General features: G+C 33.7%; 1 protein-coding gene across 7 annotated transcripts in view; it reads left to right on the top strand.

Moving 5' to 3' along the window:
• Positions 1–14,739, top strand: part of Kansl1l (KAT8 regulatory NSL complex subunit 1 like) — a 126,777-nt gene extending 112,038 nt beyond the window's left edge. For 4 of the 7 annotated variants that reach the window (XM_074071624.1, XM_074071623.1, XM_074071621.1 and 1 more), the window contains 7 exons: positions 4,437–4,562; positions 6,563–6,681; positions 7,353–7,498; positions 9,368–9,422; positions 10,553–10,665; positions 11,986–12,151; positions 13,049–14,739. In XM_074071624.1, the coding sequence (XP_073927725.1) occupies positions 4,437–4,562; positions 6,563–6,681; positions 7,353–7,498; positions 9,368–9,422; positions 10,553–10,665; positions 11,986–12,151; positions 13,049–13,279 (956 nt within the window). In that variant the 3' untranslated portion in view covers positions 13,280–14,739. The remainder of the gene's footprint in view (positions 1–4,436; positions 4,563–6,562; positions 6,682–7,352; positions 7,499–9,367; positions 9,423–10,552; positions 10,666–11,985; positions 12,152–13,048) is intronic. The other 3 variants (XM_020172320.2, XM_074071625.1, XM_074071626.1) reach the window with 3 other exon arrangements.
• Positions 14,740–15,946: the final 1,207 nt, after the last annotated feature.

Here is a 15,946-nt window from a genome sequence, read left to right as displayed (position 1 = left end):
TTAATGGCATTGTCTCAAAACAGAGGAATGTTAGGTAACCACCTGCAAAAATAACGAAGAGTGAGTTATGAGATAGACACTATTACACATTTATTTTAATGAAAATTATTTTATTCTTGAAATTCATATGAAGTGTGAAATGTATGTACATGCAGTGGCCTGTTGTAGGTCACATGTAATGGAAAATTAAAAGGAATATGAATGGAATACACTACAGTTGGATGCTGTACTAGTATTAGGCAAATCAATAAGGTATTCTTTTATGTATCAATCTCTCATGTCCTACACACCTTCTTTACCACTCCCACCTCAAATAATTAAGCACTGATTAGGTGTAATCCTGTATATCTGTCTTAAATAGTTGGGCATTAATTTTTTTCAGTTAGTGAGTTTTGTAGACTTAAGTAAAAGTACCATTCAACATTTGAGCACCTACTCTGTGCCAGGCAGACTACTAAATGCCAATTATCAAAGGTGAATCCCAGGAAATAAAAATTCTAATGCAATAGGGGTAAAACCAACAGTAACTATGTAAGGTCTGATGAGCAAAGACATAAAAAATATAAAGGAGTATATAACTACCTAGGATAAAGAAAAAGAGAACTTAAGAGAGATGAGGAATGAGCAAAGAGAGGAACTCAGAAAGATGGAGATGCCAAAGGTCATCTAGGAATTTTCAGAGGAGGAAGGGTGAAGTGTTCCAAATCTGTGCTTCTCCAACATAATGTATAAACATATTACTTGAGAGATATTGTTAGCATGCAGACTCCAAGAAGTCTGGAATGGGGCTTGAGGTTTTACATTTTAACAAGGTCCCAGCTAATTCAAATGCTGTTAACCCGTATGATGTAATGAGGCTTTAAATAATAGAAACAAATACACATAATGGAGACCTAAAAGTGTGACGTGTTGAAGTATCTACAAACAGCTTGATATTCTTGCAGAACTGTGTAAAAGTAAGCACAGATCTTTGTGTGTTTTGCCAGAGCTGGGATTTATCCTATACTGTCCAATAGATTGTGCATTTATGACACTGTTGACCGCAAGCAATACCAAAGTAGAGAACAGTCAAATTGTAAACATGAAGACTAAATACACATAGTCTCAGGACAAAATACCAGACAAAACCAATTCAAGGGATTATATTTGCCAAAATATTCAAGGTTATAAGTGGGTGGAACTGCTTCAGATATGACTTTCAAAAGATAACTGAATGAAATGATTGGAATCTTCCATAAAGAATATTAAAGGGATAACTGGTGAAATGTGAATGTCTGCAGATTAGCTAACATTAATATCCTAATTTTGACAATTGTTTGGCTATGTAAAAGAGAAATGCACATTGATATATTAAGGGATAAGGGAACATCATGCCAGAAATTTGCATTCAGAGAGGTGAAGAAAATGTGATAAAATATTAACATTTGGGGATTGAGTAAAATATATATGGAAATTCTTGTGCTATTTCAAGATTTTTTGTTTATGTCAAAATTAGGTTTTATTTTAGAGTGGACAGATGGAAGAATAGAACCATAACCCAAAGCAATCCAGAAACACGGGGCTCAGCCTTCATGATTCACATTTTCTTTATAAAAAATCATTTATTAATTGTACACAGGGTATTCATTATACTTCCTTATGTTTATGTAACATACTTTGATCATATTCACCCTATTACTTTCCTATCCTACCTCCTTTTTAAACAATTTTAGTGGGTTTTATGACCTTTTCATATATACATGTAATATACTTTGATCATATTCAGCCCCCATCAACCTCTTTTCTTCTCTCCCACTGGTCCCCCTTTCCCAGTAGCCCCTTTATGTTTTTTTCTGGAAGAGATTCCACATGAGAAAAAAATATGGTATTTGAGTCTGGCTTATTTTATCGAACATGCTCTCCAGTTCCATCCATTTTCCTACAAATGACATTATGGCTGAATATTCCATTGTCACCCTTCCTATGTACTCACTAAGTTGCCAAAATGATCTTAGAAATTGTTTCAAATTTATCTTCATTTCTACCACATTAAGTCCAACATTATCTCAAATCTATATTGCTGAAGCCCAATTTTGATATACCTTCTCTCACTGTAGCTATTTTTCAAAAATGCAAATCTAATGTCACACCAACTCCTCACTACTATCCCTTTAAGACATCTACCTGCTCACAGTTCTTTCACCATGATCTCTCACTCTACACCACAGTCGATGTTCAATACCCAGGTTTGTCCTGCTTTCTGCTGCCTTGGCATTCTGCGTAGTTGCACCAGCTTTTTTGTCCTCCCCTCATTATGAACTCTTTCTGTTCATATTTGAACTCTTATTACTTTATCACAGTAAAATAAGCAGAAGGGTGTTTATCTAGGATAGGTAGAAGTACTGCCACACCCCCAGCCCTTTCCAGACAGGCGTGTAGGATTACTCCTCCCATTTTAACATCTTCCTCTTCCTTTTGGGGAGGGCAAGTGAGAAATCTTAGAAGTCTTCTGAGAATTCTGCTTACTGTTTTTCCATGAGCTATTTAGTCATTTTCTTACATCTTACTTCACCAGATTTGTTCATTCCTTTAGAGTGTGTGTGAACTTTTTTTGGAGGGGTGGTACTTGGGGTTGATCTCAGGGCCTTGTGCATTAGCCACTTCACCAGTCCTTCATGGTAATGTTTAACCCTTCTTGGGAATTTTTGAGGATCTTCATCAGTCATGTCCTCTTACCAGTATTTTTTTTCTTGCTTGATGCTTCACATTAGTATTAGGGTTAATAAGTTGATTCTGAAACCTTTTTTGGCTGTTACTTCTTCAAATACGAACTTCCCTTCATTCACTGTATTGTATCATTACGTTTTGGTTTCTTTTTTCCTTCACATTTTCCATCATTTGGTTCTTCAAGTTGTGCAGTTCTTCTTCCAGTCCCAATTTAAAATTTTTTCTAGCTGTATCCACTGTTGGTGATGACTGTTTTTAAATTCAAACTATGCTTTCCATTTCTGAAGCTTCTTTGGAGAGCCCTCTTGCTTTCTCTTCACAATTTTAGTTTAGAGACCAGTTATATATGTATATTGTGAGTGCTCCAGCTACTATTTCTTGAGATGGTTCTGCCACTTGTAGTTTGTTATTTTATGTTGGAATTCAAGATTTTTAGTTTATATACTCACGTAAGATGATATTCAATGTTAAAAGACTATTCTACTACTGCTTTTTATGGTACCCTGTTGAGATTTACATCCTATACTACTTTCATATGGAGTTGGAAAAGTGGGGCAGGCATTAAGACATTTCCTTATCTCCTCAGCTATCCATTTCTCTGCCCAAAGTGATTTTACCACTTGAGATAGATAACTTCATCAGTAGCCTGGCTGATGTATTAGCTTTCAGTCTTATCAGTTGCTCTATATAAACTAACCTGCTCCCATTTTCCCTCTCCTCCAAGTCTAGAGCACCTTTGGTATTCATACTTTGGAGGACTTTCCTATGTGCTTCCACTCTGGGTTTCCTCTTCAGTGAAACTCCATAGGATATCAGTCTTTCAGAGATGTTTCATAAGTTGTTCCCTTTCTGCTTACAAATGTGTCTATATATGCACAAGCCTATGTGTAAAACTTTTGTCTATCATTTTCAGTGTGCTTTGCCATCTTAAAACTGGATCCCTCCTGGGCATTTGGTTGGTGGGCCATGCCCTTATTTCAGTGCTAGTTTGGCACTTCAGCTTACATTTCCTTTCTATTCCTTTCCATGTCTCCAACCCCTCTTTCAAAAGAGCTAACTTGGGTATTAAGCCAGTACTGGAAATAAAAGGTTTAAATATTCACAATGACAAAGCCAACTTTTATTAAGCACTTACCATGTTAGAACCTTCAACTGCAAGAACTCTTGTAATCTTCGTAACCCCAACATAGCTGCTATTATTCCTATTTTACAGAAGAAGAAACTGGGGCACAGGTATTATGTGACTTAAAACTGTGTTACATTCATAAAAAATGAAATAGTGCTAGTCCCTATCAGAGGGGGATGAGGTCAGGTTGTTGGTCTCAAGGAGTCCCCACTCTTGTGACCATGTTGAATCTTGCTTGGTCCTCAATTATTTTCAGATTTAAAAGAAAGCAACTTTAGGATTCAGATCATATTCAGTCAAGATTTATAGATCTGAACCAATCCTAATTTGGAAGGCTTTGAGAACAGATCACCTTCCCTTTTCATCCCCTTCAAAAAAAATGGAGCAAGTATAGGAAACTGGGCACTTCCCAGTGATGTTTTTAAGGAATCCTATTCTAGGTATTTTTAGTTTTAAGAGTTGTCCAACTTGGTACATAAGGATCATTATATTCAATTTTGAACCTATACTTTAAATGCACTGTCATAGAGAATTACATGTTCTTTATCTGTTTGTGTTAAAGAATACAACTTCACACATCTTTTTTTTTTTCAATTTGTTTTAGTACATAGTACTTTGATTCAATGGAGAAATGGATATTCACCTACATGTAAGCCTCAAATAAGGTCAGAATCGTCTGCACAACTATTACAGGGAAGAAAGAAAAGACATGTGAGTGAAACAGTTTTAGGTAGGTTAAAATGAGGCTATGACCAATATTTTTTATTGAAAATAAAAAAAATTATCTTCAAATAACCATGTCTCATGGGACTGTATAATCCAGAACACAAAGCATCTACGACCCTGTGAGCCTACTCATGTAGCTAATTCAGAATTGGTAGAGTGGTTATCTACCCACTTTATGGCAACTAAGGGTTTCCTACCTATATTCCCTAACTATTTTCAATCAACTATCATTTGGACAGGATTTAGTTTCCAAGGCTGTTCTAGACTAAAACTAGGTCAGTCCACGTCTGCCTGACAGAAATTTATTACCATTTCTAAATTACTCAGGACAGTGAAAAAGTGGTCAAAATTCAACTAAGGTAATCAGCCATTTTGTTCAGTTCTCTTTTGTAGTCTTGATGGTTCCAAGATGATCAAAAGATATCACTGGAAACTAGAAGTCTATTAATAGCACGTGTACTCTGTTGTGAGGACTTGGGAAGATAGTCACGTTACTGTTAATGATAAAAAATGGCAAGATACACTATATATTTTGTTTCTTCAGTTGTTCTAGTGAATATAAAACTATATTCATTTTTCAAGTCTTCTCCAGAGACAATATGCCCATAAAATATCCAATAAATTAAAAATTAGTTACATCCAAAATGTACTGACTGACCTATAATTACACACAATGGAAATATATTTATCTCTAATCTTCAGAAATCCCTTATAAAACAGACCAAGTTACTTATCTAATCAAGTACATTATAAAACAAAATGAACAAACTCCAATAAAACTAGAGGTATCCTTATTTTTTTTAGTGTCTTTTTTTTTTTATGACACTGGGGTGTAAACTCAGGATCTTGCACTTCAGCAAGCACTTTAGCACTTGAGCCATGCCTCTAACCCTAGTGTCTAACTCTTAAGAACAGACAACCAGGAATACCTAGTTTTTAAAGAACTTCCATATACACATACCAAAACACAATTTATCTCTAAATAAAATTATGAAATATTCATAACCTAATATAAAATTTCACTTGAATCGACTAATACTTTAGATCATTTCAAGCTTAATGGATATACAGTGATAAATAAATGAATTTATAAATTATAGTAAGTAACTCTGAAAGTACAGGACAGCTGGCCCAGTCTCAGTGGCAAATCACTGTCATGAAAAAATGAACTATTCTAAGTTACAAGAAACCTAGAACACAATAATCAACTTCAATGTGTACATTCTGATGGGAAGAAACTGTAAAACAGGATGTTTAACAACTGAAGAAATGTAAACATGGACTGGGTATTTTTATATTATTCAAGAAAATACTTCTTTTCCTTTAAAGAGTCATACCAAAGTAACATAAACAAGGGCAAAAAATAAGTGAGTAAATAAGTCAGGCGTGGTGGCACATGATTGTAATTACTGCACTCAGGAAGCATTAGTAGAAAGGTCACACATTGGAGACCCTGTCTCAAAAAAAAGAACAAACATGTATATATAAAAAGAAAAAAAAAGGGAACAAAAGGAAGGAAACACAGGTACCAATAAAAGTAAGTATCTAGGAGAATGAGAAATTGTAACCATGAAACACAAATAGGATGCTATAAAAATGAATACCAGAAAGTAACTATTAGAATTTAGTGCTTTATAGAAAAATGTCAAAATTACTGAATAGAGTTCAGATCAAGATAAGAACAGAAAAGTCATTTGAAATAAGAAAATTAAGATTACTCCTGACAGTACAGTCTCTGTAGTAGTCACAGAAAACATGGCAAAGAGAACAGATCAGATTACTTAAAAATATGAAACATATTGGACAAAAAATGCCAAGGCCCCAGAAAACAGGTACTTGCAGCAAAACTACGGGTATAATTTCCTTTTGTTTTCTGATACATGAATTGAAAAACATCCAACAAACAGATAAGGTCAATCACCTTTCACCTAATTGGAAAAATAATTCTAAACCCCAATGGTCATGTTTAATGTGCAACATTCTGAAGGCTTCTTTCCATGACAGGAGAAAGAACGACATTTGAAGAATTAGCTTTGCAACGCACAGAACCAGGATCCCATTGCAATTTCACTGCTGTCTCTAATGTCAATGTTATATCAAGAACCCAGAATTCATCGTCACAAGTAAGTTTCTTTTTTTCTGTACACTGTAACTCTTAAACTGCTTTATAGATTTTTGAAATAAAACAAGCTGACAAAAACTTATAGAATACTTTGCTAATTCGTATCAGGCTTATTTACTAGTACATTTAGAACACTCTCGATAGGAAATAACAAATCTGATTAAATAAAACATTTGTTAATTGGAAGCTAACATCTTTTTAATCTGTGGTTATGGAGTCTTTTTCTTTAAAAAATTTAATCATGGCCAACTATATTACTTGTAACATATAAAGCTAAATACACTCTTGCCAATGAGTGTTTAGGACTTGTGTTCTTAATCTGTTGTTTTTTTGCCATCTGGCCCAGGACTAGGTAGAAATGAACATTGTGAAGCTTGCAGACCAGGACACACAAATGAAGATTATAATAATGACCTTTACTAAAGTGCTCACCAAAAAAATATTTCCTAGCTTTTCCTAGTAATTTGTGCACATAAATATACATTATAATCTGCCAAGAAATTATACTGCTTCATGAAAGAGAGGCATACTTAATTGGTTTTCTTAACATTTTATAATCAGATTTTATAACACTATATTTACTAATACTATGTAACAGGTACTCTACATATTATCTTTATGTAACTAATAAAAGGTTATCAGTACAGATAACTAGATACTATCCTAAAGTAGTATGATAATCCTGTTTTGCAGAATACTTTACGACGAAGGTTAAGAAGTGAGAGTTCATATGACATAGATAACATTGTGATTCCCATGTCATTAGTTGCCCCAGCTAAGTTAGAGAAACTCCAATATAAGGAAATAATTACTCCAAGGTATGTATATTTATACCTATTTTTCTTTCTATAATAAGTTAAAGTCAGAGTGAAGTTAGAATTTTAGTTGAGAGGAGGATGCACCCTCCTTCCTTCTCTACATATACATATACATACACATACATATATACATATACATATACATACACATACACATATACATACACATATAAATATACACACACATACACATATATACATATACATACACATACACATATACATATACATACACATACACATATACATATACATACACATACACATATACATACACATACACATATACATACACATATACATAGTCATGGGGAAAAATGGTGAAAGGAAACTTGACATTACTTATGCTGAAGAAAAAGTGCCACATAGTCTCACTTTACTTTTCAGTTTTTATTAAGAACTGAGAATTTGTAAACTGATTTGCTTAAATCTTTTCAATTATATTTAGGGACCTAATATGTACATGATACTAGAATGATACCTTAGTGATATAAAAGAACATCAAACAATCCTTCCTCTTAAAAGACAAAGGTGCATGTGGTTAAAAAAAGTTCAGAGAAAGCAACTAACTACATTTGTATAATGTTTTCACACCACTGTGAGACAGTAACACCTGTGACAACAAAAGAGATTCTGCAAATAAACACATTAAATATAAAAATGAATGGGAAAGTCTGGGAAGACATCCATGAAGGCAGTTATTTACATAGGGAAACTACAACAAAGGCACATGGACATGTGCACAAGGCTTAGCCAGGTATTAAGGGTTTGCTAGGTTAATAAAAGGAGGTAAGGTTAGAAAAGAACCAAACCATGGGGATCCCTGAATGCTATACCTGCTTCTACCAGTGTAGTGAGCTTTTTTTTTTGTTTTGTTTTGTTTTTATCCTTTAACCAATAATGAAAGCAGTTTCTTAAAAATATGAATATAGCACCACTATGGAGTAGAGATTGAACAGGTTGAAAATCAAGACATGAGCCAGGCGACAACCAAAGATAATTCTTACCCAACTCTATTTAATTCTGTAAGTCCTCCTATTATTTCATAATTGCTCTGAGGTATTAAGAGAAATCTAGTACTCTGGGAAGTACTGTGAGAACTCCCATGAATATACTACTGCAATTTTCTCCAGTGAAGAGTATCATTTAAAAGAGCTCATAAATTTAAATACTAAGTTTTTAAAAGATAGGTTAATAAAATATGCCTTCAGATTGGCATGAGAGCATAGTTCAAAACACAGACACTTTTTAACTAGTGAAATCTAGTAAACTGTATTGGAGATTTTTAACTTGGTTATATTGATATTTAGATTTAATAATATGTACATATATGGAGGACTTTACAAAATAAACTATGTGTGCTAAATTGTACAATTAAAAAAAAGAGTATCATTTATGGTTATGGTGTTCTATAGCAACAATGTTTTCAACCTGCAGTGGAAGACTAGGGCCAGGGTAGACCTGGCTATTAAATAGAATTCTGTGAGCCGGCTGTTAAACTCTTGATAGCTCTGGAGTCATGATAAGCATTTCCACTCCAAAGAAACTGGCAAACACTACAAGGCAGGTTTTTTAAACTTCTTTTTGGCCTAACCAATTTATCAGCATACCAATGACTTCAAAGTCAGTACATAATGCAGCTAAGAAGAAGAGACTGTCCACTATAAAAACAAAAGTAAAGACTAGTCTTCTCCTTGTCCTTTTCTAATAAAAATATTTTTTTCTCTTTAAAAAGTATTAAAGTACAACCATTTGAATTATGGAAATCCCAGGACATAAAAAACTAATGTATTTAGTTATGCTTGGAGAACAAAACTGCTACATTTAGGTAAATAGAAGCTGTTTGACATTGGTTTGTATCTTCAATAGCTGGAGGATGGTTATTCTTCAACCTTTGGATGAATATAACTCAGGTGAAGAAGAGGTAAGCTGTCTTTAATTTAATGTGATAATTGAACCATATATACATACATATATATAATGATGCCTGCTTAATTTGACATTTAAGATAAAACCCTTTAACTTCTGATTTTTTTCATTTATGAAAATAAAGGGTGTTTTTTCAAAGTGAATATTAATTTTATTAAAAATGTTTGTGTGCAAATTTAACAAGATATTAATGTATAACCATTAAGCCCATCTTCAAAAACAAAACAAAAACCCCAAGAAAAGTAATGTGGTACATCTATCATGGTAATACCCAGAGTCCAGGACAGTTCTTATAATATTAACCAAATATTAATGTTTCTGTAGCCAAATATGCACAGTAAATAAAATAAACATGGAAAACTACCCTCATACCACTTCAGATCAGGCTGTCAATTCTATGAAAAACTTGGGTTATTTTTTTATATTTAGGATTTAAAAATTATAGGTAAGGGACCGCAGAATTTTGGATCTGTACAAGTAAAATTACACTAAAATAAGAACAGTTACAGGAAAAAACAATGTTTGATCGAATTACTTCCAAAGTTATGGGCTCTAGAAGCAGTATTATTTAAAGACAGTTTCTGTCAAGTAATAATGCTTCTAAGGCAAGCAGTCAATTACCAGATACCTTAATGCCCTTTCTTCTTCTAATGCACTTGTACTCCTGCAGAATGATGCTAGCCAAATTCCCAAACATCATAACCAAAATAGTTATCCAGGTTAGAACCCCAGATAAGTCATTAAATCTGATTTATCTCAGTTTTACTTTTCTTTGATATTAATATGTACTTAAAATACTGTGTGCTCCACAATGTATAATCAATAAAAACTGAGGAATAAAGCATTAAGACTATTTTACATAGCTGTGGCAAAATGGAAAGCACCACGAACCCTTTTACAATCCAAGTAAGTGCTGAAACATGAGCCAAGAGTAAAAAATTAAAAAAAAAAAAAAAGTTTTGGACTCCCAAGTTTCGGGAATTTGAAGTTAATCTAACATTTGTTCTTGCTACTGATAGTTTGCACATATTTTTTAGGTTGCTTGCTATTGTTCTGTAGAACTGTTTGAAACCTATTCTTATATTTCAAAAGGCTTCTCATAAAGCAAAATTTTTCTAATTCCAGATAGAAGATCTTTCTGATGAAGTCTTCTCCCTAAGACACAAAAAATATGAAGAGAGAGAGCAAGCCAGGTGGTCACTATGGGAGCAAAGCAAGTGGCACAGAAGAAACAGCAGGCAAGTATTTTAAATTTCAAGTCTAATACTGTTGAATCCATATGGAATGAACAAAAATTCTGCATGAGTTTTGTCAGGACCAGTAAAAAAGGTGAGCTATCAGCTATTCATGTACTAATATGTATAGTAACACACTGCATATACTCAGCTTATATCCAGAATATATTTAGCTCATTACATAATGATGAAATGAGTTTCTGTATTTTACTCCATTCTATTTCTCATGTTTGTTACTAGCCTTAGCAATAGATTAAGCTAACTAATAGTATGAAAATTTTCTCTGTATATAAAGTAGATCATTTCAGCCAGGCATGGTGGTGCATGTCTATAATCCCAGCACTTGGGAGGCTGAAACAGGAGGATCACAAGAATTACACCAGTTTAGGTTATACAGTGAGGCCTCATCTCAAAAGAGCAAAACATCCAATAACAACAAAACAAAAAAGCAGGTCATTTCAATCCACTTTTAACAGTGGGCTGAACACTGGGGACTAGAATTTAGGTAATCCATTTTAACAGAACTATTTCAAAAATACCACTACTTGAAAAAAAAATTTCTTGATAAACTTGTATCATCTACAAGGCAAATTGTCTAAAGTACTTTTAAAAACAAACAGATGTGGGTGTGGTGGCACACCTGAAATCCCAACACTCAGAAAGCTACTGTAGGATAATTGTGAGTTGAAGGCCAGCCTGGGCTACATGGTGAGATCCTGTCTCAAAAAACAAAACACAAATAGACTGTGGGGGAAAGGGAGAATAAATAAGACATCATTAATAATTACTATTTAAAAGAATCCCTGGTATTTTATACTTACATTTCATTATTTTTAATATAGCCCAAACTCAAAATGCAAGATCATGTGACGTGTGGAAGTCACTTCAGTGAAGGGTTATCTTTCATTTAATTAGTACTGTTAAAACACCTTTCTCTGTTTAGGTCTGAAGATAGCCAGATCTGCTGTAAATCCTTATTCAAAGAGTTCTAACATAAATGAGATTCTGGAATGCTCATCCTTGTTCTCACAGTCCAGAAATACAGAGGAAAAGATGAATTGAAACCTTCATGAATGACATTACAGCAACTAAAGAACTGCCCTTTCTTGTCTTCCAAAAAACAAAAAGCAAACCAAACAAAACAAAAACAATAGTGAACAACAATAAACCATTAGGATAATAATAGCATCAGGAAGGTGATCGTATGATTTTTAAGTCTTAGGCAGAACTGATTAAAGTAAAGCTACTAAGTTAATTTGACTTAGTGATAAATCTTATGTTCATAAAATGTTCAGATAATACAATTTATTATTTTCTTGCTAGAGCGTACAGTAAAAACGTTGAAGGGCAGGACTTGCTTTTGAAAGAATACTTTAATGACTTCAGTAGTGGTCAGCAATGTGCTGCTGAAAGTCCTCCAGCACTTCCTTCAGAGAACCATGACCTGTGTGCTCACGACTCACCTTCAAGTGAAAGTCAAGAAAGTAGGGTAAGTGTGGTATTTGTGAGAAACTTCCTTTTAATTGCCCTTTAACTTTGTTTTTACTTGCATATAGAAACTGCTTATTGCAAAGTAAGTTTATCATTACATATCAGATTCAGTGAGACAACTCTTAAGAGTGTGGGTAGGACTCAAAAATATCTGTATTGCAGCATTCCACTTCCATCCATCATTAACTGCAATCTTTTTTATTTGCATAGAGTATTAGTACCAACTTCCACCTGCTTCACTCACCTATTACAGAAGGGGGATGCTATTAAAAGTTTTATTATAAAACAAGTATGATCAATGGGGAATAGCATCTGGTACACAGTAAACGCTAGCTGGTGTTGCTCTTCCGCCTTTAAATGAGGTTTTTACTTGTCTCCCCATAGATCCCAGTTTCTGCTTTAGGAAAATGTTTTCTAATAAAGTTCATGCATCTTTTTTTTATAAATAGGTATTAAAAAAAGAACTAGCTCGAGAATGGAGTGGAGACTACAGAAATTAATAGGCAAGTTGCAGAAAGATCAGCAGGAAAAAAGTCAATCAGTATCTGTAAAAATGATGAAACAGAAAGGAAGGTATTGAAGCAGAAGTGGATCAAACTTAAGAACACTTTTTAAAGAGTTTCCCTAATGTGCTCTAAGGCTGAAAATGAAAACTACTGTCCTATGGCAGCATTTCCTCTTCTGAATAGATGCAAAGAGAAGAAATAATTCTAAAAAGTCACTAAATTCTCAATACATTCCACATTGAGCTAAGATATTTACGTCCAAAGGAAAAATCTGTACATTTATATGCTAAAAAACCAGAATAGTTATTATGAAGTTGGTATTTATACATCACTTATACATGAACAAAGCAAATTAGTTGAAACTTAACTGAAAATATTTCCCCTTTCAGTCTTTGTGGTGGGAACGACGAGCTTTTCCGCTGAAGGATGAGGACTCAGCAGCCTTACTATGCCAGGATGAAAGAATGGATCAAATTGAGAGGGCAAGCACGGCTTTCCATGGTGAAGTCTTCTGCACCAGTGCACCAGAGAATGGCCATCATCCAAAAAAGCAGTTAGATGGGATAGAAAAGCATAAAACCTTTGGTCTAGGACTTACTAATGGTAAAAAAAACAGGTGACAGGAAACACCTTACGAAAATTATGTAGCTGAAGGGAAGAAGGGAAAACAAAAAGCCCTGTTCTGGACCTTTCACCCAGTCTGGTTCTAATTCCAGAATACAAGAATGTACTGCATGTATTCATCATTTATGCTGTTCACGAAAGAGGCAAGATACATCGCATTTTCCTTCTTGAACCACAAAAGTAGCTAGCTTTTCATCTATAGACAAGTGCTAGACATTTATATTTATCATACAAATTGTAAGCACCAAGATATTAACTATTGCAGTTTGATGCCAAATCAGATTACTGGGTAATTTTTAAAACTATCACTTCACCACTCCCTGCACACAAACACATGATTTACATAAAACGACAGCTATTCTTTCTTCTGTTCATATGGTAATTAAAACTGCCTCAGAAATATATTAGAATTACAAAAATGTGTGCATAAAATATATTCATATATTCAGACATGCACAGTTTTATAATTACACTAGAAATGTCCACCACTCCACTTAAAAATGCATGTATGCCCTACCCTATGCAAACTAAGCTGCAATATAAAGCACAGGTTTCTACTGATTAAAGACAAAAGTCATGACTATGAAGAGGGAGTTTTTGTTTTTGCTGCTGAACCAACAGAAGTTTTTTATGTAAATTGTTACATCAGATAGCACAATACTCACTTTCTCGAAACCACTGGTATCTCGTGAGCTAACCACTTCTAACAGAATTAAGACAAGCAAATTAGGAGTAAAATATTGGTGCATTTCAGAACTATTACCTTTTGAAAGTTCAAATTGAATTTTGCCTACTTTATGTACCTTGTAGAAAGACACCAATTTAAAATGTGCAACAAAAAGTCCCAGCATTACAAAATTTTTAAATGGTTGTAATTCTAGCTAATGTCTAGCTAGTATAGAAACCTTATTTTATTTCTAGCTAATTTGGTTCTTCCTTGCCATCGCTCACACTACTAAAATAAACATCTATTCTTACTTGCATCTTAGATTGAGAATTAACAAATTTTTCAAAGATCAAGACTTCAGCAGTGGATACTAAGGAGTGTACATTAAGGAAAATTCCTTTTGCAGGTGTGATTTCATTTTTTTTTCTATGTGAAAGTTGAGGACAATTTGTATGAATCAATTTTGGTCATGTAAAAATGGTTATTCAAGTTATAGTACCCATATTACTAAAACTCCTAGCTGTTTGGCCTAGAGTCTGTGGAATCTGACACTAAGTTTTTGTTCAGGATTGGAAATTATTCTGGTCCCTATAAAGGGGAAAAACATTCAAATTCAACACTTACAAACTTTTGCTTATAGTTTTACTGTACATTTATTTTTAAAGAAAAAGAAAACAAAAGCCAAAAAGACAAACTCAAGTTGTCCTGGCAAATAAATTCAAATCTTTGTCATGTCTGATATTATAATCTTCTACGTAAGTTTTTTAATTAAAGTTATTTCTATATGCCCATGTGTTGTGTGATTTGATTAAACGCTACCTATTCATGGCACAAACCTTTCCTTAGCCAAAATAAAAACAAACATTAAAAAACAAAACTGTACCTCGTGGGGCAGGAAAAAACCTAAGCAAGTTCTATTCCATACGTGTTAGCATTCTTAGCTTTTTAACCTTTCTCAAAACTCAAAGTAGCTTTAAGAAATTTAATACTAGTCCTGTTATTTCTTGCCATATTTATCAGATAGCAAGAGTATTTAGAAGAATGAAGTAGTTGAAATATATATATAGTCTTTATATAATTGGGAACATAGTTATAAATACTTAAGATTATGGATTAATTCTGTATCCTGTCATTCTTAGCCTACCTGGTCTTTCTTGGAATACAATATTTATCCTTGGGGTCAAGATCCATGGTTCCACTATATTCTCCGCCCAGCTGGTTCCACAAACCAGGTTAAGTTAGACTGAAAATAAGATAATGTTAAGTAAAAGAAACATTTATTCTAACCCACCTTCCAAGGGCTCTATTTGTTTCCTTTTTTTAAAAAACAAATACAGATTAGAAATCTTACACATTACTAGATCCTACTGCTGAGCTTTACTTTCTTCGTTTTTTAAATGGGACAAAAATACCTGTCCTACCACTTACAGGAGTAATTTTAAGATTATACTGAAATACTTCATAACTCACAAAACACAAACTAGACATTTTGTATTGAGTATCCTCTAAATTCTAGGAACCCTAGTGGAAGCTTTCTACTTATCATGTTACTTCTTTTAATCTACAACACAACCCAGTATGGTTGTTACAGTTCTATTAACATATAATGCGTTAATAGAAGTACAGAAGGGTCAGGTGATTTGCTAAGGTCAAACAGCCAGAATCAATATTCAACCTAATGTAAATTACAGAGGCTTTACTTACCCCTTGTGATCACAACTAGCACAGCAGCATTATTTCCTGTCCTTAAGAATGGTCAGTGAGAGTAAAAAAGCCACCGGCTGTGATAAAGCAAACACCTCACCTTGATAAAAATCTATGCACAGATTTTAAAACCTTTGGGCTTCATACAGTGTTTTTACAGTTTTTAATGGATCAAGTATAAGATAAAAAATGAAAAGTAAACGTTTCAGGAGTAAGACTATGTTATTCCATTGTATGCAAGCTTGTATGTTTTAGTTCCACTGCGCTCATATCAAACATAAAAACAAACCAC

This window comes from Castor canadensis, chromosome 4 (assembly GCF_047511655.1).
Source record: "Castor canadensis chromosome 4, mCasCan1.hap1v2, whole genome shotgun sequence".
Taxonomy (NCBI): Eukaryota; Metazoa; Chordata; class Mammalia; order Rodentia; family Castoridae; genus Castor; species Castor canadensis.
Note: the sequence above shows the minus strand (reverse complement) of the source record. Positions and strands in the feature narration are given on the sequence as shown.